The 24,257-nt window shown below is 37.2% G+C and overlaps 3 protein-coding genes, 1 long non-coding RNA gene, 1 other non-coding gene and 1 pseudogene across 7 annotated transcripts; 5 read left to right on the forward strand and 1 right to left on the reverse strand.

The window, feature by feature from the left end:
- Positions 1–916: 916 nt before the first annotated feature.
- On the reverse strand, positions 917–1,023 carry LOC147934392 (small nucleolar RNA R71). The gene has a single exon (XR_015573371.1). It is a non-coding gene; the product is annotated as a small nucleolar RNA R71 (small nucleolar RNA).
- Positions 1,024–3,488: 2,465 nt separating this feature from the next.
- Positions 3,489–6,096, forward strand: LOC147934393 (uncharacterized). Its single transcript, XM_087472615.1, has 6 exons — positions 3,489–3,523; positions 3,732–3,955; positions 4,010–4,358; positions 4,602–5,426; positions 5,518–5,965; positions 6,079–6,096. Exons 1-6 carry the CDS (start codon positions 3,489–3,491, stop codon positions 6,094–6,096), a joined length of 1,899 nt encoding a protein of 632 aa, XP_087328741.1.
- Positions 3,609–7,409, forward strand: LOC147934394 (uncharacterized). Its single transcript, XM_087472616.1, has 6 exons — positions 3,609–3,640; positions 3,732–5,426; positions 5,504–6,136; positions 6,225–6,509; positions 6,572–6,677; positions 6,765–7,409. The coding sequence occupies exons 3-6, from the start codon at positions 6,120–6,122 to the stop codon at positions 7,407–7,409; spliced, it is 1,053 nt and encodes a 350-aa protein (XP_087328742.1). The 5' UTR covers positions 3,609–3,640; positions 3,732–5,426; positions 5,504–6,119.
- A 198-nt stretch (positions 7,410–7,607) lies between these two features.
- LOC147934395 (uncharacterized) lies at positions 7,608–10,090 on the forward strand (annotated as a pseudogene).
- Positions 10,091–20,127: 10,037 nt separating this feature from the next.
- LOC104724103 (uncharacterized) lies at positions 20,128–21,264 on the forward strand. Of its 3 annotated transcripts, none has more exons than XR_002034067.2 (5): positions 20,128–20,363; positions 20,513–20,635; positions 20,719–20,785; positions 20,923–21,007; positions 21,106–21,264. It is a non-coding gene; the product is annotated as an uncharacterized LOC104724103 (long non-coding RNA). The 3 variants fall into 3 exon arrangements; XR_015570963.1 differs by having other exon boundaries at positions 20,148–20,432; XR_757522.3 differs by having other exon boundaries at positions 20,151–20,363; positions 20,923–21,118.
- Positions 21,265–21,577: 313 nt separating this feature from the next.
- Positions 21,578–23,834, forward strand: LOC104724104 (uncharacterized). Its single transcript, XM_010442550.3, has 5 exons — positions 21,578–22,117; positions 22,365–22,574; positions 23,017–23,112; positions 23,419–23,479; positions 23,629–23,834. Exons 1-5 carry the CDS (start codon positions 22,043–22,045, stop codon positions 23,661–23,663), a joined length of 477 nt encoding a protein of 158 aa, XP_010440852.1. The 5' UTR covers positions 21,578–22,042; the 3' UTR covers positions 23,664–23,834.
- Positions 23,835–24,257: the final 423 nt, after the last annotated feature.

Below are 24,257 nucleotides of genomic sequence, written 5' to 3' on the forward strand. Positions count from 1 at the left end.
ACATCATAAGAGAATTGAAACCTCTTGCATACCATCTGATTATAAATGCTTATGTTTGTCTGTTTGTTATCATACATTCATTGCATAAGGACCATACAATAAACTATGTTTCAATTGGTGTCGTTGCCATTAGGGTGTTGATTTGTTTCATTTATTTACATAGATGCAAGATTAATTTATATTGCTAACTGCTCACCACTGTCTAGTTTCTTGTTTTGGTTGGTTGTTCTTGAGTTTCAGGTACTCACTCGAACCAGCACTCGACCTTTTGCATGATCAAGCCTGTGATCGAGCACTAACCCAGAAGCCAGCCTGTTTCTTTGTTTCAGTCAATCGACCAACTGCTCGAGCCAGTGCTCGACCGAGTGTCCAATCGAGCAGGTGATCAAGTCAGTTCATGCAGACAAGATCCAAAGGAAACCACAACCTCCAGAAGTACATTGATCATATAAACCGCTTACCAAGAGACCTGAGGCAGCAGAAAACAAGAATCCTTCAAGAACAAGAAGATCAGTTGCTGATGGATCCACTAAACATCCAAAATCAAATACCAAGGCATATAGGAGCTGGGGATGCTCCTAACACACACAACCAAAGAGCAGGCATAGTCCCACCAGTTGTGGCCAACAACAACTTTGAGATCAAGAGAGGTCTCATCACCATGATCCAGGCTAATAAATTTCATGGTTTGCCAATGGAAGACCCTTTAGATCATCTAGATGAATTTGACAGACTTTGTGGTCTAACCAAGATCAATGGTGTTAGTGAAGATGGCTTCAAGCTCAAGTTGTTTACATTCTGTCTTGGAGACAAGGTTCATCTATGGGAGAAGACACTTCCAACTGGTGCTTTTACTAAATGGGATGGTTGTAAGAAAGTTTTTCTGGCCAAATTCTTCTCAAATGCCAGAATTGCAAGATTAAGGAATGAGACCTCAGGTTTTGCACAAAAGAACAATGAAACCTTTTGTGAGGCTTGGGAGAGGTTCAAAGGCTATTAAACACAATGTCCACACCATGGGTTCAGCAATGAGTCACTACTTAGCATACTCTACAGAGGAGTATTGCCCAAGATCAGAATGTGGATAGATACAACTTCCTCAACAAACATATAGATGAAGGCTGTGAACTAGTGGAGAACATGGCTCAATCTGATGGGAACTACAACGAAGACTATGATAGGACTGTGAGGTTTGTTGATTCTGGTTCATATGAGAAGTATAAGAAGGATTTGAAAGTTGTTAATTACAAGTTAGATAGGATATTGCTCAGCCAACATAAGAATATACATTTTCTTGGTGAAGAAGACATTCCAGCTCAAGATGGGGAGAATAAGCTTGCTGAGCTTTGCTATGTACGGAACCAAGGAGGTTTCAAAGGCTACAATCAGTTTAAGCCTAACAACCTATCTTATAGAAGCACAAATGTAACCAACCATCAAGATCAGGTTTACCCACCTCCACCACCACAACAACACAACACTTATATAGCAAAGCAGCAACAACAAAGTTTACAGGATCCAATGTGTCTCTCCACCAGGGTTTCAGACCAATCAAGCCCAGGAACTAGATTTAATAGCTTTAATGCAGCAGATGTTGCTTTCACAAGCTAGTGGTCAGCTGGAGACAATAAAGAAGTTTGCTGAGATAAACCAGAGGCTGGATTCCAACTATAATGATCTAAACATCAAGTTTGAGAGTTTAAACTCTAAAGTAAAATTCATGGAGAGCAGCCTAGCTTCAACTTCAGCTCCTACGCCTAACCAGCTGCCTGGCAAAGGTATTCAAAATCCAAGGGAGTACACATCCAAGGTTATCCATGTCACTGAGAAGGATATCAGTGACGACAGTGAGATTCAAGAGGGGGAGGATTTGTCACAAGGTTCAGCTCAGAATAAAGTAGGAAAAAAACTCGACAGTTTGCTCGACCATGCACACGAGGGGGAGGATCAAGTGACTGATCAAGTGACTGATCGAGTGACTGGTCGAGTGGAACCAGCTGAGTCTGATAAGCCTATTAGATACATCCCTCCACCATATAAGCCATTCCCAGGACGTTTCACGAAACACATGCTTAAAAAAATCAAGGTACAGCTTGAGAAGAAGGATTTGATGGCTATACAACATGAGGTTACTGTTGAGAAGAAAGAAGAAGAAAGAGGACCTGCTTTGGAACAATATGATCTATATCCTCTCTACAAAGGTATGCTACTTGACATATCCAAGAAGAAGGCTAAGAATCAAGCCAAGAGGAATCTAGAGGACATTGGAACAGCTGTGATTCCAACCAAACTTGAAGACCCAGGCTCATTCAATCTACCATGCTCACTCAACTATATGCACTTCAACAAGTGCCTATGTGACCTTGGAGCCTCTGTTAGTGTTATGCCCTTCTCAATAGCAGAAAAGCTGGGATATGAAGAATTCAAGCCTAGTAACTTTTGTATAAGCCTAGCTGATGATTCAAACAAGGATGTGGTTGGTAAACTGGAGAATTTTCCAGTGAAGATATGCAAGGCAAGAATACCAACTGATTTTTTCATAATAGAGATGGAAAAGGAGCTTGAAGACCCAATCATACTTAGGAGAGAGCATTTATAGCTACAGGTGGAACCATTATTGATGGAAGAAGGGTGTGATCAGCATGAACATTGCTGAGGGGTTGACAATGAAGTTTGATATCAACACTACAACAAATATGTACATTGATAGCAGTAGAGGATAGCACATTTTCATGAACTGCTATAAAAGATGATTATTATTTTTGGTCACTTTTTAATAGTTCAAACAAAACAAATTATTTCACTTAAGCGCCTAACATTTGTTCACTTAAGCGCCACACTGTCAAACAAAACAACACTCTCGAGCAAAATAGCAAAACAACACACTCCTAATTTCTCTAAGATTCTCTTCTATTTTAACGACAAAACAAGCAAATACGCCTCTCTTCTATTCGCCAGCCATAGATTCGTGCTCCTCCGCAGACACATTCTCCAGCCCAGCCGTCAGTGAGCTCGAATCGAAGGCATGTCTTTCTTCTTACTCTAAAGGATTGAAATTATCGATTGTAGGGTTTATGAGCATCGATCTGAGATTTGATCCAAATTAGGGATTTTGGGATTTTTCAAATTAGGGATTTGATTCAAATTTCGGATTATGAAAATTATGGATTTGATTCAAATTTTGGATTATGATAATTAGAGATTTGATTCAGATTAGGGATTTTCAGAATTATCAAATTTCCAAAGCTTATCGAAACATGCATATCTAATTGGATACGTTTTGCTATTTGTCAAGTGTTTGTGGTTGCTGGCATTGGACTGAAGCTTGCTTTTGTTGTACTCAACAGTGCAGGTTAGGCCCTTGAGACAAAATTTTATGGTTATTCTTTGGTTGTTGTTGTTTTGGTTTTTTGTTTTTGTTTTGCGACTGTAATTGTTTTCTGGCTGTAATTTTTTTGTGGCTGTAATTTTTTTGTTGTGCACTAGAGATGATATTAGCGTATTTGCAGTGGTATGTGATTGAGTTATTTACTTATCTGGAACACTTTTTTAATGTTGCTTTGGTTTGAAATGTTGTGATAAGGTTTTAATTAAGCTTAGAACATATAATGTTGGACAAGGCATGGGTGCATCTATGCAGGTAAAGAATTAATTTATATAGGTTAGGTTTAAGCTGGGGTTTGGATAGTTTCCCCAGTTCTTTATTCTGTCCCATTTCTTATTCATTGAAGAGCCGATCCTGGTTATGAGAGAGGCGCTCGGAAATTTGTACGGGATGTGACTGCAGCGTTAGGGGACATTGATATGATGATATGTCCCTGCAAAGACTGTCGTAATGTAGAACGCAAATCAGGTAGTGACGTGGATGATCATCTTGTAACTAGGGGGATGGATGAGGCTTACAAGCTGCAAAACGATTGGTGTCATCATGGAGACGTGAATTTAGTGGTCGATGGTGACAGCAAACTAAATTAGTGGAATGATGAAATTCTTGAGTTATATAAAGCAGCTGAATATTCCGACAAAGAGTTGGCGAGTAAGGGTAAGGGTGACTCATGTAAGATCTCATGTAAGATTGCAGATGGTGACTTAGTTGAAATTGCAGAGGGTGAGGACAAGAGAGAAGATGAGTTCCTTGCAAAACTTGCAGATACTAGTACGCCATTATATCAAAGTTGTTCAAACCACAACAAACTATCGGCTATTGTGTCTTTGTTCAGGCTTAAGACACATAATGGCTGGTCCGACAAGAGCTTCAATGAACTGCTGGAGACATTGCCAAAGATGTTGCCCGAGGATAATGTGCTTCACACATCATTTTATGATGTTAAAAAATTTCTGAAGAGCTTTGATATGGGGTATAAAAAGATTCATCCATGTGTTAATGAGTGTTGTCTATTTAGAAAGAAGTACAAGAAGCTAGACAATTGTCCCAAATGAAATGCTTCACGGTGGAAGATAAATACGCACACTAGTGAAGTAAAGAAAGGTGTCCCACAGAAAGTATTACGGTACTTTCCAATAATCCCAAGGCTGAAGAGAATGTTCAGGTCTGAGGAAATAGCCAAGGATTTAAGGTGACATTTTAGTAACAAGAGCAGTGATGGCAAACTCCGGCATCATGTGGATTCTGTTACATGGGATAAGATGAATGACAAGTATCCTTCATTTGCAGCCGAAGAGAGGAACTTACGGCTTGGACTATCCACTGATGGCTTTAATCCGTTCAACATGCAGAATACTAAGTATAGTTGTTGGCCTGTTCTGTTAGTGAACTATAATCTGCCTCCTCACCTATGTATGAAGAAGGAGAACATAATGCTAACCTTGCTGATTCCTGGTCCACACAAACCTGGCAACAATATTGATGTCTACTTGGAGCCTCTTATTGACGATTTAAACCATCTATGGAAGGAGGGAGAGTTAACATATGACGCCTCCAGTAGAAGTACTTTTACTCTAAGGGCAATGCTTCTCTGGACTATTAGTGATTTTCCTGCGTATGTAAACCTCGCTGGTTGCAAAGTAAAAGGGAAAATGGGCTGCCCCATTTGTGGTAAAAACACAGATAGTAAGTGGTTGAAGTTCAGCAGAAAGCATGTGTATATGTGTCACAGAAAGGGTTTGGCACCAACACATAGTTATAGGGAGAAGAAGACTTGGTTTGATGGAAAAGCTGAACATGGGAGGAAGGGAAGAATTTTAACAGGTCGTGAGATGTCTCAGAATCTTAAAAACTTCAAAAACGAGTTTGGAAATGTGAAAGAATCTGGGAGGAAGAGAAAAAGATCTGACTGTATGGAACCAGTCTATGATAATGACGATGTATCCAGTGAATCTGAGGAAGATGAGGAAGTAGAAGTAGATCAGGAGGAGTTGTCAAGATGGAAAAAAGATCAATTTTTTTCAAACTGGCTTATTGGGAGGTAAGTTTATTAATTTTTTTGATTAATTAAGCTATGTTTAAGTTGGGATTTTTATGAACTGTAATTGTGTTGTGTAGGATCTTCCGGTAAGGCATAATTTGGATGTAATGCATGTAGAGAAAAATGTGGCTGCAAGCATTGTCTCTACATTGTTGCATTGTGGTAAATGTAAGGATGGTCTCAATGCTCGTAAAGATCTGGAAGATATGGGTATAAGAAAGGAATTGCATCCTAACATCCAAGGAAAGAGAACCTACCTTCCCGCAGCACCTTGGTCTTTGTCCAAGCTAGAGAAGAAATTTTTTTGCAAACGTCTATTTGACTTTAAAGGTCCAGACGGGTACTGTTCTAATATATCAAGGGGTGTGTCATTAGAGGACTGTAAGGTCACATGGCTCAAATCCCACGATTATCACGTATTGATGCAGCAATTACTTCCGGTTGCACTTAGAGGGTTGTTACCAAAAGGTCCTAGGACAGAAATCTTGCACTTATGCGCATTCTTCAACCATTTGTGTCAGAGAGTTATTGATATAGAGGTTATTTCAGTAATGGAAGCTGAAATCGTGGAAACTCTTTGTATGTTTGAAAGGTTTCCCCCCCCCCCCCCCCAGCTTCTTTGATATCATGGTACACTTGACTGTACATCTAGGAAGAGAAGCTCGACTAGGAGGACCAGTCCATTTTTGATGGATGTATCCATTTGAAAGGTTTATTTTCTCTCTACTATTAATTTTAGATATGTATTTGTAGTGATTTTCTATTTTGTTGCCAATCCGTATATCTTTCAATTTGCAGATATATGAAAGTTCTGAAAGACTTTGTTCGAAACCCTGCAAGACCAGAGGGTTGTATTGCTGAGTCATATATGGCAGAAGAATGTATGCAGTTCTGTAGTGATTTTCTGAAAAAGACAACAAGTGCAGAAGAAAAACTTGATAGGAATACAGATTATGAGAACAACTCAATACTAGAAGGTCGTCCCTTATCCGCAGGAACAACAATTAATCTCACTGAAATGGAGAAGAACATTGCCAATCTTGCTGTCATTCAAAATATGGCTGCCTTGGATCCTTATGTAGAGTAAGTTCTGTTTATTTGATATATGTCCTTAATTATTTATATTTGTATTTATCTTTTGCAAGCATGCACCTGCAATATCTTCAAGACATAAATCCAAGGTGTATACGTGATGCATCAATGTTATGGACTATGCATGCTAAGTATTTTGCATCTTGGTTAAAAGAACAGGCAAGTAATTTCGTAAATCGTTTGTAAGATTGAGTATGGTTTAGCTGTCTATAAGTTACTGACTCTTATTGTTTTTTAATTTGGTAGATACATATGGCTTCAAATAATCATGAAGATATAATTAAATGGCTGGCATATGGTCCAAGGTGTACTGCAAGGTTTTACACTGGCTATATAGTCAGTGGGCAACGTTTTCACACAAGCTCACTTGAAAGGCAAAATCAAAATAGTGGGGTTTATTATGAGGCAACGACTATGTGTAGGTATAGTTCTAAAGATACTTCCCAAGTAGTTGATCTGGTATCCTACTATGGGAGAGTAATTGACATGATATTGCTTGATTATAATGTGTTCTATGTTCCTATATTCCGGTGTCAATGGGCAGTAAGAGGTAACAAAGTTAAGATTGAAGATGGGTTCACACTTGTTAGCTTGAATCAAAGCCAAGTAAGCTTTTTGAGGGATCCATATATACTCGCTTCTCAGGCAAAGCAAATCATTTATTCAAGGGAAGATGATTCATCAAATTGGCATGTTGTTATGATAAGTTCTTCACGGACATATAGTAAAGAAGATGATCAAGATGGACTTGCAGATATTGGTCCGATGCCAATAGATGTTGACATGGATGTTGAACTAGATGAAGCTGAATATGCTAGAACTGATTGTGAAGGCATATATGTCTCAAATGTAGTGATCACATGTTTAATTTGTGTCTCCTCTTGCTTGTGATTTTTGTTTATGTTTGTTAACTCATTGTGTGAATTATTTCTTGATATATGTCTATTTACTCAGTATATGTTTAGCGTCGACAGATTCTAACTCGTTTCTTTTGTGATGTAGGTGAATTAATATGGGTCGACCAAATAAAAAGGTTGCACAAAAAAAAAGAAGAAGGTAGCAGATGATGAGCCAATATATATTGGTACTATGGAGCCCCCGACTATAGCAGCTCAAAAACCCAGCAGCCATGAGGAGCCCCCGAGTGTAGAAGCTCAGCAGCCCAGCATGCAAAAAGAGCCCCCGATTGTAGCAGCTCAGCAACCCAGCAGCCATGAAGATCCCCCGATTGTAGCAGATCAGCAGCTAAATGAGGAAGAGCATGTAGGTGAGATTGAATTGAATGATGAAAATGACCGTCCTGCCAAGCGTAAGAGACAGAGAGGACCCACAAAGATGAAAAAGATCGCCAAGGATCCAACGGTTCGAGTAAGAGTTGACTACACTTTCATGGGAGAGCCTTTGGTCCAGGGTCAGTTAAGCTGGCTTCGTACGTAGGTGTATTGGCACGGGAACACGTTCCTATCAAAATTGATAATTGGAAGCAAGTTAGTGAAGATATGAAAACAGTTCTATGGAAATCTGTAAAGGTAACAATTTCATTAAAATATGCTTTTGTTTATTTAGAACATGGTGATTTTAATAATTACATGTTAATGGTAACTGAGTGCAGGCAAGATTTGAGCTTGATGAAGAGTTTCAAAGGATTGATGTGCTGAAACAGACGGGCATACAAGTCACGCATTGTCAGGCAACTTAATGAGGCTAAGAATAACTAGCAGAGGATGAATCTGAGACCAATGAACATTTCTCCTCTCGACTGGCGTAAATTTGTGAAAACAAAAACAAGCCAAGCCTTCAAGGTATTGAATTTAAATTATGTAAGTTTAATATTTGAGTGATGGTTTATAATATGTTTAAATGTTAGGTTGTGAGTGAAACGGCTAAAGAAAGGAGGAAGAAAGAGATCCCTCACACTACTAGTCGTAAAGGAATGGTCAGACTTACGGAAGAAATGGTAAGCATACTACCATTTATGTTTTTTGATCTGGTAATATCTATCTTGATAATTGATGTGTTGCTTTTCTCACAGAAAGTTGAAAGCGAGGATCCATCTGAAGTGACAAGGCTAAAGGTTTGGGTCAAGTCACGTACCAAAAAGGATGGTACACCAGTTAATACGAATGCCGTAGAAAAGATTGTAAGTTCCAAATTGGCATGTGGCTTAGTGATTTTGTTACCCATTAAATATTGTATTTCCTCTTATCTAGAAAAAGGCAGCTTAACTGGTTGGTACTGATGGTCCAACAAGTACAACAAATCCGGATGTAGATTATCTCTCCCAGCTTTTGGGACATGACAATCCTGGTATGCTGAGTGCAATGGGTAGAGGCATGAGTAAGACCAAATTAGCTTGTTTCCAAATTAAGAACAAATGTATGGCTGACATGCAAGAGAAGCAAGTTCAGTTAGTAAAGCAGGTCAATCAGTTGCAAAATGAAATTATGGAAAGAAGCAGGTTAGTTAATTACTTTGACAATTCTCAAAGTATTCATTAACTTGCTAATTTATTAAATGGAATTTGACATTGCTTTCTTAAATTACATGGACTAGAGCCTGAAATTGGTGAAAACTTAGCTCCAAGAGTAATTTATTCCTTATTCTTATTATATATGATCATTTATTCCTTCAAGCTTATTTAAATTTCTAACTTATGTTTATTTTCGACTTCAACATTTGTAGAGCATAAACAAAAAATCACACCCTAGGTGTGTGTTGGTTGATTGGTCTGACAATGATGAAAACATTGCTGAGGGGCGTATTCTTTCTTCTGATCCTGATGACATAGTGAATGACTCTCGTCTAGGCCCTACGGATCTGAAAGTCTTGGTTGAATCTACTACGAAACCAGATGCATTCCTCTGAAGACCTGCAACTAAAATGTTTACTATTGAGGAAGCTGTTGGACAGATAATTGCATGGCCTGCAGATAAATGTGTTCTTTTGGATAAAGAGATCCAAATAGAAGACATTGCATGTAGCATGTTTGATGACTTATGTAGCATGGCCTGCCCATAAAGTTGTTCGTCAGAATGGCGAGAGTTCTCCTATATGTAATTCTCCATCAACTACTATACTATCAGGTTCTACATCAACAGCAGTGGTAAAATCTGCAGCAACATGTTCGAAATCACCTATTGAGGATGCAACAGGTCCAGGCTCTCCAACTAAGAAAATTCAACCGCATTCACAGTCTCTTATCCTGGAATCTCAGGTAAATGTTTTATATGTTATGAAGTTGTTTCTGTCAAGTACTATGATTGTTGGTTGGCTTATATTATTTGACATTGCAGCGTATCAATGAAGTTGTCTCAAAAGAAAATAAGAAGTGCAGACTGATGGATATTACCGGGAAGAAGCTGGTTGTTGCTGAAGGACGATGGGCAACAAACGATCCAGACCAAAAGTTTCACTTTGTTCGTTTAGGTTCTAATGCAGTTAAAGTGTGGGTAGATATTGTCAAGGTAAGCGATGCAGCAGTTTGGAGGCCATCAAAAGAAATCGAGATGATGGAAGATGCCCTTGGCACAGTCATTGCATGGCCAGAGGACAAAGTTATCATCATGTCTTAAATTAACCATGAGGTTTACTGTCTCCTACTTCAAACTTACAATCTATCTTATGGATTTGCTTTTTATCTTCAAACTTGTCTTGTTCCTTATGGATTTTAAACTTGTGTTATGTACTATGTATTATGTTGGATTGTGATATGGTGAATTAGGGGATTTAATATTAATACAGGTTTCGGGTCAATTTGAAAATAACAAGAAACCATTGTTCTCAAAACACTTATAATCGCAACTAAAATCCTGCTATAACAGAATATATTATAGCATAAACATATTGCTAACGAAAACTGAATTAAACCGTTTAACTAACGTTATGGTAGAATCACCTAACATAGCGTGTATAATGACTTGTAACATTATCTTTATAGCATTTCTCTACTGCTATGGTATATTACTATAACATAACATATGAATTCTGCGCTATCATATGTGAGGTACCTACAATAACAGTGGCCTAACATAGCGTTTGTGAAAAGCTATAAATTACATATTATAGCATTTCTCTCGTGCTAACTGATATATCATGGTTTTTAGGTGTTTTTAGCCATGATATAAGTCTTATTTATAGAGTCTTTTTGGTATTTTTAGAGTCTTTTGAGTCTTTATAGGATTTAGCATGGATGAGAGCATAATGGAGTTAAATATGAAGATTTGGAGCTTAATCAAGCATTGAGGCTGAAATTACGAAGTTGGGAGACGAATTCAGAGTATGCATCTACCGATGCTACCTTAGTGTCGATCGATGCTGGACCAAAGAAGAAATCGGAAGTTTTCCCACAAGTTTTAAAGATTTACAAAGCTGCCCCAAAGTTTCCATATTTGCATCATTAGTCCACATTCGTGTTTTAGGAATATATATAGGATTTTTATGGTCATTGTTTAGACCTAAGCTTTATTTTTTTCCTGCAACTTTTGAGAGAGAAATCCCCGAGAGATTTTAGAGAGTTTTTGGAGAGAAAAATCAAGACTCCTTCCAGAGAAGATTCAAAACTCTTTTTCTACTTCTTTTAATCTTTTAATGCAATTTATTCAGAATATGATTTGTGTTTCATTGAACATGTCTGAGTAGATCTCTTGTTAGGTTTAGGGTTTTCAAAGGAATTCATGAATTGTTAGGTTAACAGATTGTTAGGTCAATATCTATAGAATTCTTCATCTAGATTGATTTATTGTGTATTCTAAGAGTAGCGAGAGCAACCTAGAATCTGATCTTAGGTTAATTGATAGACATGAGAATGTTATTAATTTCCTGAAATAATCTTAGATGAGCAAAATACCTATTTACAAAGAGATTTGGTTTAGGGATTTTGTGAACTTATCAAACCTGAATTTAATGCTAGTTTTAATTATTAGGATTTGCAAAGAGATTTGGAATTCTAGTTTTTAGACTTAGATAATTTTCGCAGCGAGAGCTGGTTAATTTTACCTTTGTGATTTGAGTTCTAGAATTGTTCTTAATAAATCCTAACAATTATTTTATCTGATTTTTATGAATTTTCTGAAAATTTCCCTGAACCTATCTTCTCTTTTATTGAATTAACTCTTCTTTTTATTGCTTTTCTTGCTCTTTTGATTTTAATACAATTTACTTCTGTTTAGCTTAATTAAAAGATTAATAAATCTATTGTGTGATCTAGAGTCCTTGTGGATACGATCCCTAAATACTACAGTGATCTTTTAATTTGAGAGAGTAGCTCTATGGTAAATTTGAGCATATCACTAACAATGTACATATTTGTTGTAGTGCAAAAACCCAGAAAATCAACCCATCATTGGGGGCAACCATTTATGATTGGAGAGAAAGCTGATTGTGAAGTTTCAAGGGAAATAGAGACTTCAAAAGCCAATATTTCATCTCATGAGAAATCTTTTCAAGACCTCAAAGGTTCAGTTCAAGAGTTGACTGATCTAGTGAAGGATCTTCAAGTACAACTCAACAACAAATCTTTGAAGAAAGCAAGACCAAGACTCAAGATCAAGAAGAAACAAAGTTCAAGTGTCAAGACTATTATGATCGAGAACAAGCTGTGTGGTGATCAAATTGAACCAGGGGGGACCTCATCACCTCTCTGGTCTCCAAACCAAGCTTGAAAAGACACCAAAAGTCAAGCTTAGAGACTATAAACAAGCTCACTAGGGAGGAAGTCTCTAAGGCATCTTTGTACATAAGTTTATTTTCCTTGTAGTTTTGATGTTTTTCTTTCATGTTTGTGTTGGGCAGGCCATGTAAGAGTGCATAAGTGGGTTTAAGATGAGTTGGACTTGTAGAGAAGGTATTTTGAGGCCACTCGACCAGGCCCTTGAGAAGCACTCGATCTAACACCGTAGAAGCCCAGGCCCAATCGAGCCTTTCACCACTTGCTCGATCGTGTGTAGGGAAGAAGAAGTTTGAATTTCAAATTTGGTCACATGCTCGACCATGTGGGATTGAGTGGCAGCAAAAGTGAGTCAAAGATTCCAAATTCAAATTTGAAAGCCAAGAACGCTCCACCCTTTTCTTCTTGTCCCCTTAGCCTCTTTATATACTGGTAAACTCGAAACTAAGCTCCTCACACTCTCTCATCTGCCTAAACTTTCAAAAACCAGCTAGAATTCTCTCTCAAGTTTCATTGTTTTGCCCAAAGCTTAGTTCTTTTTTTTTTGGTTACTAACCTATTAACATTGAGCTTTGAGTTTATTTCTTTCAATTTTTCTTTCAAAATGTCTTCCCAAGCCAAGGAAACACCACAACAAGCTGCTATTCGTCGAGCTGCTGCCAAGAAAACTGCTGAACACTTCAAGGGAATTCGTGATGCACCAGTTATTTCAAGGAGAGAGGTTGGTGAAAGCACTTGATCACCCACTCAAACTGGCAAATGATCGAGTGCCAGATCGAGCAGGGGGTCGAGTGGCAAGCCGAAGTAGAGAAACCATCCTATTGAAGAAGATTTGGAGAGAACTGAGAGTGATGAGGAGATGGAGGTTGACTATGAAGAACATAGAAGGAACATAGCAAGTGGAAAGAGGCCAGTAGCTGAAATGCAACAAGAGGAGAGTGAAAGTGAAGATGAGATAGATTTTGGTGTTTTAACACCAAGCCAGCTCTATGAAGCTTTCATGACCATGAAGTTCCAAAGGACCAGATATCCTCACAAGGAGACCATGGAGAAGCTTGGTATTGCTGAATATGTGGAGCTCCTCTTTGAAAACTGCAGCCTAAACAAATTCATGAGCATGAACATGGAGGGTTATAGAGAAGAAAGTTGTGAGTTCTTAGCCCCTCTCCAAATGCATTACTTTACATGTATAATTGATCCAGAGAGGGGAGCTGGCTACATCACTTTCACCATCAAGGGCAAGAATTATGAGCTGTCACTCTTGGAGTTAGCATCACTCTATGGGTTTGAAACATTGTCATACCAAAGGAAGAGCTCCACTCTCTATGGCAAACCATTGGTGAAGATAGGCCATACTACTCTTCCAAGACCAAGAGCTAAAAGATTAGAAGTCCAGTCCTAAGGTACTTCCACAAAGCTCTAGCAAACACTCTTTTTGCTAGGAAGGAGACTGAAAACTTGAATGAGGGAGTGATGTTCATATATTTTACCCTGTTTTACCTTAATATATTCACATCTTTTTCATCATTTGATATCCTTTTTGACCATTATTTCATAGTTTTAGAATTGTTCTTGCATTAGAGTGTAGTTGCATTGCATTTGCATCTTTTCTTGCATAAACAGGTGATTTTGGAGCCTAAGGAGCATGGAAGCAATGCTGAGGAGAAGTGAAGCAATCATGAGGAGAAAGCAAAGGAGTTAAGGGTGGAGAACCAAGGTCCGGAGTCCCACTCGACTGCCCACTCGACCAGACACTCGACCGTGTGCTGAGAGTGACTCGATCGAGTGGAAGGAGTACAAGAAAACCCAACTCGACCGGTCACTCGACCGAGCACCGGGTCGAGTTGGCCGAGCCGCTTGGCTATTTTGTCTTTTAGCATTTTTAGGGTTTCCCCTCATTTTTCCTATTTAAGGACCTTGTACCCTGCAGCCACAAGAGAGCAGATTTTTAGATATTCTCAAACCTAGTATTTTACCCTTTTGGGAATTTATGCTTTTTGCACTTTTATTTTCTTAGATCTTGTACCTCTTTTGAAGGAAAAAACACAAGATTCTTTATACTTGTTTGTTTCATAACTTTCAAAGTATCAAGAATTCGAGTTTGATTCCTTCTCCAATATTGTAGATCTCTGTTTTATCTTTCTAATCATGCAAGTTTCTTGTTTTTCTGGGTTTATGAGTTTGCTGTTCATCATGTGTGATTGTGAGTAGTTTCCTTAGCTCTTAGGGATGGTTTAGGCTGGATGGATGTTGTGGTTATTTGATTTGGTCAAGCTTGATTGTTGTAGATCTCTTCTAGGCTAGATGTTCTTAATGCTGATCCTATAACTGAGAGGGTAGGGTTTGATCTCAAGCTTCTTAGCATCACACCAATGTCTAAGGTGCATAGATAAGGCTAGATCTAGAGATTATCATTAGGCTTGCTAAGAGATTAGAAAGTCTTGTTTGATTCTTGACATATTGCTTAATGCTTGCTTGTATAGATTCTTTACTTTGTGAGAACAAGTCTAGAAATATATGAGCTTGATTGTTTTTGCCATGAGAGTGGATTAACATGTTCTTAGATATTAATGTCTAGAGATTAGCTCATGTTGATTGAGTTTTGTTGATCAAGTTAGATAACCACAATCTAAGTTCAGCCCATGAATCCATCCCTAAGACCTTCCTTGTCTATTGATTTCCTAGTCTAAATCCTGTTGTTTGATCGTTGTTTGATTTACTTTTGTCTTGCTCTGTTTTGTTTGCATTGCTCTGTTTTACGTTTTTTTCCAGCTCGACCCTGCATTCGATCTACACTCGATCGAGTGCTTGCTCGAGTTCATTCCCAGAATTCTTGTTTATGATTTGTGTCTAACCTGTCTCGTTTCTTATTTCATTCTAGTTGCATTTCTGTTGCATTCATTTAGTTTCCTGTTCATTACTTTCCTTGCATTAGCTCATTACCTGCATTACTATAGTTTGATCTCTGTTCTAGTTTCATTATTGCCATAATCATTCTGTTCCATTACATTTAGTATCTTGTCCATTCAGCTTTTACATTCTGCATTTTACATTCTGCAATAGGTTGTTAGTGACAAACACCCTCTATAATTGGCTTAACTTAGACAAGTATTGCACACCTTGATTGCTTGCATTCACTCATTTAGGATTGATACCTCTTATACTACAATTGCATAAGGGGAATTGAAACACCCTGCCTTCACCATTGTTCATCATCATCATCACATCATTCATTCACATTCCATTTCACACACACACAAGGAAGGAACACGTTTCAGGGAGAGCTCAAGGTGATAGACATGGCACTCTATGGTGAATTAAACAAGAGATGGGAATACAATTTGTGGAAGTAGAGTACCAACAGACTTTGCCATGATCCTCATTGCTCAAATGACCTACTACAGAAGCTGGGTCAGCAAGCTGTACAAGAAGGGCTCAACTGGAGTTCTATGCATTGGAGGTATTATCACTCTAATCCTTGTAGCTGTCAATGTACCACTTCAATCTAAGAAGACGAAGCAAATGTTGATTGATGTGCCATACCTCACCACTGCCCTAATCCTAGCCAAAGAGAAACATCAAGGGAGACACTTCTTCAACTTTGATAACCCAACAGTGGGAAAGGCTCAATTTTTTCAGCCCAATGAAGAAGCAACAACAATAAGAGATGGGATTAACATTGATTTTTGGCCAGCAGTTGAGCTACTGTTTGATGGAACAGCTCCATTTGCAGAAAACCAAGCTGAAGATGTGGAAATGGCAGAAGGAGAGGAGCAGTTCTACTTTGAAGAATATGAGCCCCAGCCAAGAGATAGTACATGAGTGAGAGAGACAGCCAAGAGGGTGAACCTTCTCCAAAAGTGGAACAAGTGGCATGGCAAGACCATCAATGCTTTAAAGAATAAGGTGAAGAAGATGTCTAAGTCCATGAAGAGCATGAAGAAAGAGATTGTTGAGTTGAAGAGGGAAAACTCATCCCAGCAAATTCTGAGCATTTGAGGAGGAGTAGCTTCACTAGAACCATGCATATGGCTGTAAACACATTGGAAACGTCAAGAGCTTCATCATATGAGCCTATGCAAAGGAGAAGAGGCTCAATTCGCATAGAACATCAGTTTTCGAGGCACTAGACCAGTGTACTCGAACCAACACTCGACCGAGCACCCCCAATGCACTCGGCCGAACAACTGCCTAGACCTCCATATGGATTCCCAGCTCAACCAGGTTATCCAAGCTACCCCTATGGCTAAGCTTACCCTCCCTACCAGCCATGTGCTACCCCTATGGTCAAGCTTACCCCCCAGGTTATTAGCATGTTTCATATAGGATTGTTTAATATATTGCATTAGGGATCTATGATGAGTTTAGCCTTGTTAACTTGTTTAAATTTACTAAACTAGGATCAATGCCTAAGTTAATAGTCCTTTGATTCTAGTTGAGTGGCTAGAAGTATAAGATTGAACCAAGTCTAGAATTCATATGTTGCATTCTGTTTTAAATTGAAGCATGTTGTGATTTGATGTCATTTCCTACTTATAAGAACCTAATATTGACTTTTAATTATCAGTTTGTACATTACTTTAAACTCATTGATACTATATACATATTTGGATCATCTTTCCCCTTGTTTACCACTCTTGTTGATCCAAGTAGCTCGTTTCATCATAAAATCAGTTTTCCGTACCCATAACCAACCTTTCTTTCAAGCCATATTTATTCTTGAGTGTGTGAGACCTATTTTGGGATTGAGCTTGGTAGAAAGTGTTAGGTTTGAGCTGAGAGGAATAAAGCCTTGTGTAGTTCTAGTTTTCATTTTTCAAACTGGATAGGACTAGGTAGTTTAATTTCTAGGTTTGGGACTTGGTTTGTTTTAAAAATAAAAGAAAAGAGGGAAAAGAGAAAGAAAAGGTTAAAGTCTTTAGGAGAGAAGAGTTTTAAATAAATTTAAGCTCTAAGTGTAAGAATGGAGTGGTATAAAAGTTTTAAATAAGGTTCTGGTCAAAGAAAAGAAAGAAAGAAAAGAAGAGTCTAGTAAAAAAATTTAATGACTTGGGAAACAATTAAGATAGAGAACTTTAGTTTTTAAGAATGAAACCTCCATTCCACTAGAGAAATCAAGTAAGAAACCTCTCTTAAGACTTAAAAACAAAAGAGAAAAAGGATAAAAGAGAAGAGATGAAGTTAAAGGGTAGAACTAGGAGCATTTGGGATTAGAATGTTAGGATCAAACACTCTGGGTACCTTTGGGTAGACAAGGTTTTGTTCTTGTATGTGTCTAAGTGTTTTTACCTTTAGCCTTCTTCTAAAGCTCAATCCACTTTTTGTGAGAGAGACCTTGTTATAGATAAGCCCCACTCTAAAGAGAGACCATCTTTGTCTCTAAATCTTTATTACCAAGCCAAATGAGTTTAAACATTGCATAATCGGATTCATGTTCTTGCTTAATGAATGTTAAAGGAAATGATTGACCTGAATGCATGTAGATGTCTAAGGCTTGAATCAGTTAAGGTTGTGAAATGCTTGTCTAAAATCTTTAAGTATATCTCATTCACCTTGCATCATAGTATTAGTAACTTGGACATTGATTCTAGCTAATCTATAAACAAGTATTAGGTTCTGTGATCCCACTTTCAAACCTCTTTTCCTACTTATGTCTTGTTTATTTGCTTGAGGGCAAGCAAAGACTAAGTTTGGGGGAGTTTATATGCATATATTTTACCATGTTTCACCATAGTTTATTTACATCTTTTGCATGGTTTACTAGCTAGTTTTGTCATTATTTTGTAGTTTAGGCTCTGTTTGTGCATTAGAGTAGGTTTTGCATTGCATTTGCATTGTTTTATGCATAAACATGTGATTTAGACCCCAAGAAGCATGGAAATGAGCTGAAGAGGCATAGAGTGCAACCAGTGAAGCAGACAAAGGCTAGAACAGAAGAAAACCAAGGTTCAGAGGCCACTCAACCACCACACTCGACCACCACACTCGACCGTGTGATGAGATGGACTCGACCAGATACTCGACCGTGTGATGAGATGGACTCGACCAGTGGAGAAGCAGAAGAAGAAGACACTCGACCGTGCACTCGATCGAGCACATGGTAGAGCACTCCCAGCCGCCTAAGTGTTTTCTATGTTAACTAATTTAGGGCTTCCTTCTCATCCTTTATATACCCCTTGTACTCTATGGCCGCCCAAAAAAGTCAGAATAGTCAGAGAATAATATTTAGTGCCACCTCAAACCTAGTTTTTACTCCTTTTGGGTTTTATTTATTTTTTCTGCATTATCTTCTACTTTGTTCTTGCTTTTTCCAAAAAATTTTTGGTTTGTAATCCTCATAACTTTCTGTGTGTTGAGAATCTGGGTTTGATACTTTATATTAAATTAAAGATCTCTTTCTTATCTTTCAAGTCATGTTAGTTTCATTAATTGCTGGGTTTGAGTTCATCATCATCATATTTTGTTCATCTGAGTAGTGAGCTAGGGTTCTAGAGATGGGGCTGGTTTAGGGTTATGGTTATTGAGACTGATCAAGCTTGTTTGTGCATAGATCTCTTCCTGATTAGGTTTCCTCTAAGCTGTTCTTAGACTGAGAGGTTAAGAACATATCTTAAGCTTCTTTGCATCATACCAGTGTTTAGGTTGTTAGATAAATCTAATACTGGAGATTACTGTTCCTAGCCTAAGTTATTAGTTGTCTAGGGTGGTTTTTAACAAATAATGAACTTGAATCTTAATGCCTGTTTATCTATGTCTTAGCTAGTGAGAACTAGGTCTAGGAGTATTTAAACCTGATTGTTATTGCCATGAGAGTGGATTAGCAAGTTTATGAGGTCTTTGTCTAGAGATAGCTCATGTTGATTGAGGTTTGTTGATCAGTTTAGATAGCCATAGCTTGAGACCAGCCCATGAATCTATCTCTAGGAGCCTACTTTGTTTATTGATTGTCTGTTGTTGCATCTTGTCTAGTTTCATTGCTTTCTGATCTGTTTTAACATGTCAAAATTGCTTCTGTTCTTCGTATTAAATCACTCGACCTAGCCACTCGACCACACACACGGTCGAGTGCTTGATCGAGCACCATATGGGTTGCTAAGTTTACTTTCTGTTTCGTTCATGTTTCACTAAGTTTACATTCTGCTTATGTTTTGAATCTTAGTAGTTTTGTTTCATTGCATTTGTTTAGTTATTGCCATTGTTTAGATTAGTTTCAACATTGTTTATCTTTGTTTTGCTTGCATTTAGTTTCTGTTCTAAGTAGTTCACATTCTGCATTTCATAATTGTCATTAGGTTGTTAGTTCAAAAACATAATCATATTTGGCTTAACTTGGATCACTGTTCACATCTTAAGTGCTTACATAATCACTATTTATGGATTGACATCTCTTATACTACAACATCATAAGAGAATTGAAACCTCTTATATACCATCTGATAGTAACCGCTTATGTTTGTCTGTTTGTTATCATACATTCATTGCATAAGGACCATACAATAAACCATGTTTTAATTACTATTTTAAAATTTTATAAACTTGATGAATTCCAACAATATAAGTTTGTATTATAAATGTTATAATAAATAAATATGTTTACAAATGTAATATCTCAAACAAAAATTTTACCCCATGCAACAGAACGGGTTATTACCTAGTCATATATTAATTACGACTCTTAAATTTGATGAAATATTGTTGAAATTTCTAAGATATTTACTAATGGTAAATGAAGTTATACTCATAATTAATAGATAATATATATAAATTTAACTAATATATTATTACATATGAGTTGAGTATTTTAAGTTTTTCTTCCAAACTTAGCACACATTTTCTTATTTTCCAAACTTAGCACACATTTTCTAATTTAATATAAAATACTAAAAATAATTATTTAAAATATTTCATAAAAATATCCATTTTATCGATGGTTCTTAAGTTTTTACCGACCAAGTGATCTAATCGGAGACGATGAAGCAGCTTCACCAGAATGAGAGATCGGATTACGGTGACAATGGGAAGGCTCGAGCTTCAAGAGTAATGGATTGATTTGAAAACCATAGAGAAAGAAGAGAGTGTAGAAAAATGGGGAAAGAAGTTAGGATGAGGGATTACGGTGACGACGATACACATGATAGGGTTTTCTGCTGGGATTTGGAAATCAACATTTCACTATGCTGGTGAGTTTGACTATGAATGCAATCTTGGTGATAAACACCGGTGATGCCAATTTGAAGCTGTTGTTGCAGGTTTTAGATATCAAAATGATTGGGTAATTGATCAATGTGAAAGAGCTTTTATACTTAAATCTGCAATGGATTTGATTCAGGATTGGTTTTGCAAATCTGAGATTGCAAAGGGGAAAGAAGAAGCTTGGATAGATGACCAACTGTTCATTACATGGAAGGACAACGTTAGTAATTTCGGAGATGCTTCTTAAACTTGTAATAAGGTACATAATTAAAGCTTAATTATTCATTGTGTCAAGCTTCAGGTTTAAATATATTTAACTCTTAAATCTTTTGTAATTTTTAGCTTCAACGCTACTTATGAAGTCTTGCTCACAACCAACACTGCTTTTCAGAAGCCCATCCCTCTAGCAGTGAGTTCCTCCTACAATAATACTCCATATAAAAATTTCATCTTCTGCTTCAAGTTGGTTTTTTCGTCTGTTTCCTTCAACAATAATCTCATGTCATAGTTATCAAACATCTCATGGTATTAACTTTTTCGTTGCAGATCTGGAAAAAATTGCAGAAAATGGTGGATTTTTTGTTTGATATTTGGCATGGGGATGGTCTGTGTGACTAGGTTACACCAAGAGGTGATTCTTAGTATTTCTGGTACAAAATTTAGTTGCAAGCTCTAATGATCAAAATTTCAATATCTTTTACAAGAGACTCTGGTTTTTTATGAACATAGGTGTTTTTGAGAATCTCTTCCATGTCAATTCACCAAAAACAAAGCAAGGATCGATCATGCTTTTGTTTAATTATCTTATTATGTAAGAGATTTTGACTATGCCATTTGGTTGTTCACCACCATGTGATATTTTGTATTAAAGGTTTGGATACTTTGCTAGGTATGTTTTCACCGGTAATCATATAAGAAGAATCTGAATCAAACATTCATGAAGGATTCCCAAATATTTAGGAAGGACTGAATTATGTTTAAGAAGAATCTTTTACAATTCAGGATGACTTTCATTATAAAAAAAAAAGTGAGCTATATATCCTTTACAAGTACATGAACAACACTAAGCGTTAGCTCAAACACAATAAACCATCATCAACAATATCTAACCACCATCATAAACAGACCATATCCGCTTACAAGAGATTGTAAAAACATTACAAGAGATTGTAAAAACATTATTTCTAGGTCTTATTTTATCGGAACTATCTCTTTTGCCTATCGAATTTGTAGCTTATATATCAAGTTATATTTAGAGTTAAACTCCGCCAAAAAAATTTCTAGGTCAGTTCTGCTAGAACCCTCCCAGCTGGAATACTCTTTCACAAGAGATGTATTTTTTTTTCCCATCTCTCTTTCATTCATCCCGACTCTCTTTTCTCTTCTCTCTCGTTTGGAAAGGCGACGGAAGAGACGATTCGTTCGAGAATCTGAAATTCAACTGATTCACATCGAGTCCGTTGAATTTTCAGTCTAAATCTGGAGGGTTGATGGTCACCGGAGGCGATGGCTTTATTAATCGGCGTAACCCAAAGATTGACGCTTCGGTTATGTCGACAAACGACGGCGGAGGTTTCAGATTGAGCGGTGAACAGACGTTTAGGCTCAACTGGGCTCAGGCTGGTGCTGGAGAGAGACGCCAGAGTGAAGGTGCTGACCGAGATGAATGGTCAATACTGCTCGACCAGGCCTATGCGTATTGGTCCGGCTGTCAATAAGAATCCTCTTCCGATGCAACCAGGCATGTTTTTATATATAGGAATTGTGTGCATTGAGTATGTGGGACTGGTGATTTGAAGATTGCTTGTTTTTAACCTTCTTTGTTGAGCATTGTAATTGAGTGTCTTTTTGGTTGATGTATTTCTTTCTGATTAGTCAATTTTATTCTCTCAGTTGGTGCTGAAGGATTAAGAGAATTTATCTGTTTGTTGCTGATATATTCTTAGGTTTTGATGCGAATGATTTTTGCAACATTTTTTTATTTGTAGCTATGTATCAAAACACTCAAGGAGGAAATCTTGGAGATAGCGATCCAAATAAAACACCATTTTGAGTTTTCTTCTCCCTTTCTACCTTCTCTCTCCTTCTCTGTTCTCTTCTCTTCTCTCTTCACTTTGCTCAAATGGCCGGCCTTAGATGGAGAGAGTGGTGGAACACGATGGCCTTCCCCACCCGACGCATCTGGAATCGTATCAGTGGTAAGTTCCGATCCCTTCACTGTCCCTTTCACCAGCCCCTTAAAACGTTTTCTCTGTTTCATCGCTTTGAGGGAAACCAACAAAAAAATATATATATAGTTAGTTTAGGTTTTTATCAATTTCTTTTGTGATTCTTGATCATATAATAGTAATTAGTTTAGATTCTATCAGTTTATCTTGTGATTTAGTTAGTTTAGATTTGATCATCGTCTTTGTTTGTTTACTCGTTTGTTTGATCATCGACTCTGTTTGTTTACTCGTTTGTTTATTATATCTCTTCTTCTCTAACACCAATGGCTCCAATCGTACCACTTCACCGTACCAATGCATATTATTATAGGATCCAAAAAGACTCTTGAGCTTTCAATATATATTTAAGGTCTTTGAGGGTTTTGTTTCTTTATCCGTGATGGCAACTCATGTTCTGCAACAATCCCAACAGATAGAGACTAAGATGGTGGAGATGTCTGCGTTAAACCACTTGATGGCAACTCATGATCTGCAACAAGCCCAACATATAGAGGTTCTTTATGACCAGGTTAGTACTTATAAACTTCTCTCAAGCTCTCTTATTAAACCACTGTACTCGTAGTGCCTCTCTTCAAGAAATGGTGTGATGACTACTTTTACATTAAGGTCTGCAATTGTTTAACGCCATTCCAATTGTCTTTGTGAGATCTTAGCACTTTGTGAAACTAAAGACCTTAGGTTTAGAGTTATGTATCAATCAATGTATGTTTAGGTATGTTTAGGTACGTACCCTCTTTACCTATGGCGTCTGAAAACTCCCCTTTTGCTAATTCTGAAATGTGTGTTAAAAATGGCTCATTTTTGGTAACTGCAGCTTAACCGCAATGTCGTTGTTAGCAATCAAGTCACCGCATCCCGCAGTTGCAAGAATCAAGGTGAGTTTAGTTCCTACTCTATTAGAAACACATTTAGCAAATTAGTATTATTGTCTCTGTGTGTAACTTTCGAATCATCAAAAAGATTATCTTGTATCTACGTAGTTGCCACTAAGACATATAACAGTATGTTTTATTTTGATTTGTAGCTATTCGAGCTGTTCTATCTGGTGAATTGATCTAACCATTTCCAAGCTCCTGGATTCTTCTCTTTGATCTCCAACCTGTAGGAATCAACTTCTTCCTTCTTACTTGTAAAATATGTTTAATATTCCAAAGTTTGTAAAACATGTTTAAGATTCCAAAATTTTATGTAATATAAAAATTTTAATAATTGTTTTGTCATTTTAGATTATTAAAGTTTGATAATTACTAACCATAAATTAAAAAATTACTATTTAAAAGATTGAGCAACCTTCTTTGGGTTCTTTAGTAAATGAATGATTTTGCAAAAATACTCCTAGAATTGCTTTACTTAAATTAATATTAATTATATGATTAATCAATTTAAAAGTAATTTAGGAGAGGTACTCCACCAATGATGCTCTAATAACGCTGTTTCATTTATGTTGTTATTTAAGTACAAAAAAACTTCTTATATTTATTTAATAATAAATAATAATCATAACGCAACGTAACATACATGAATTCATTAAATAAATATATTTCTAGAATTTTTTATAAGTGCACTTACAAAGTTTACCTAAGACATCTTTCAATAAGCTCAAGAAATACGTTGACTTATCGATATAGTCTCTCATGTTCGAGGGTCTCTATA

This window comes from Camelina sativa, chromosome 11 (assembly GCF_030686135.1).
Source record: "Camelina sativa cultivar CO46 ecotype springtype chromosome 11, ASM3068613v1".
NCBI lineage: Eukaryota > Viridiplantae > Streptophyta > Magnoliopsida > Brassicales > Brassicaceae > Camelina > Camelina sativa.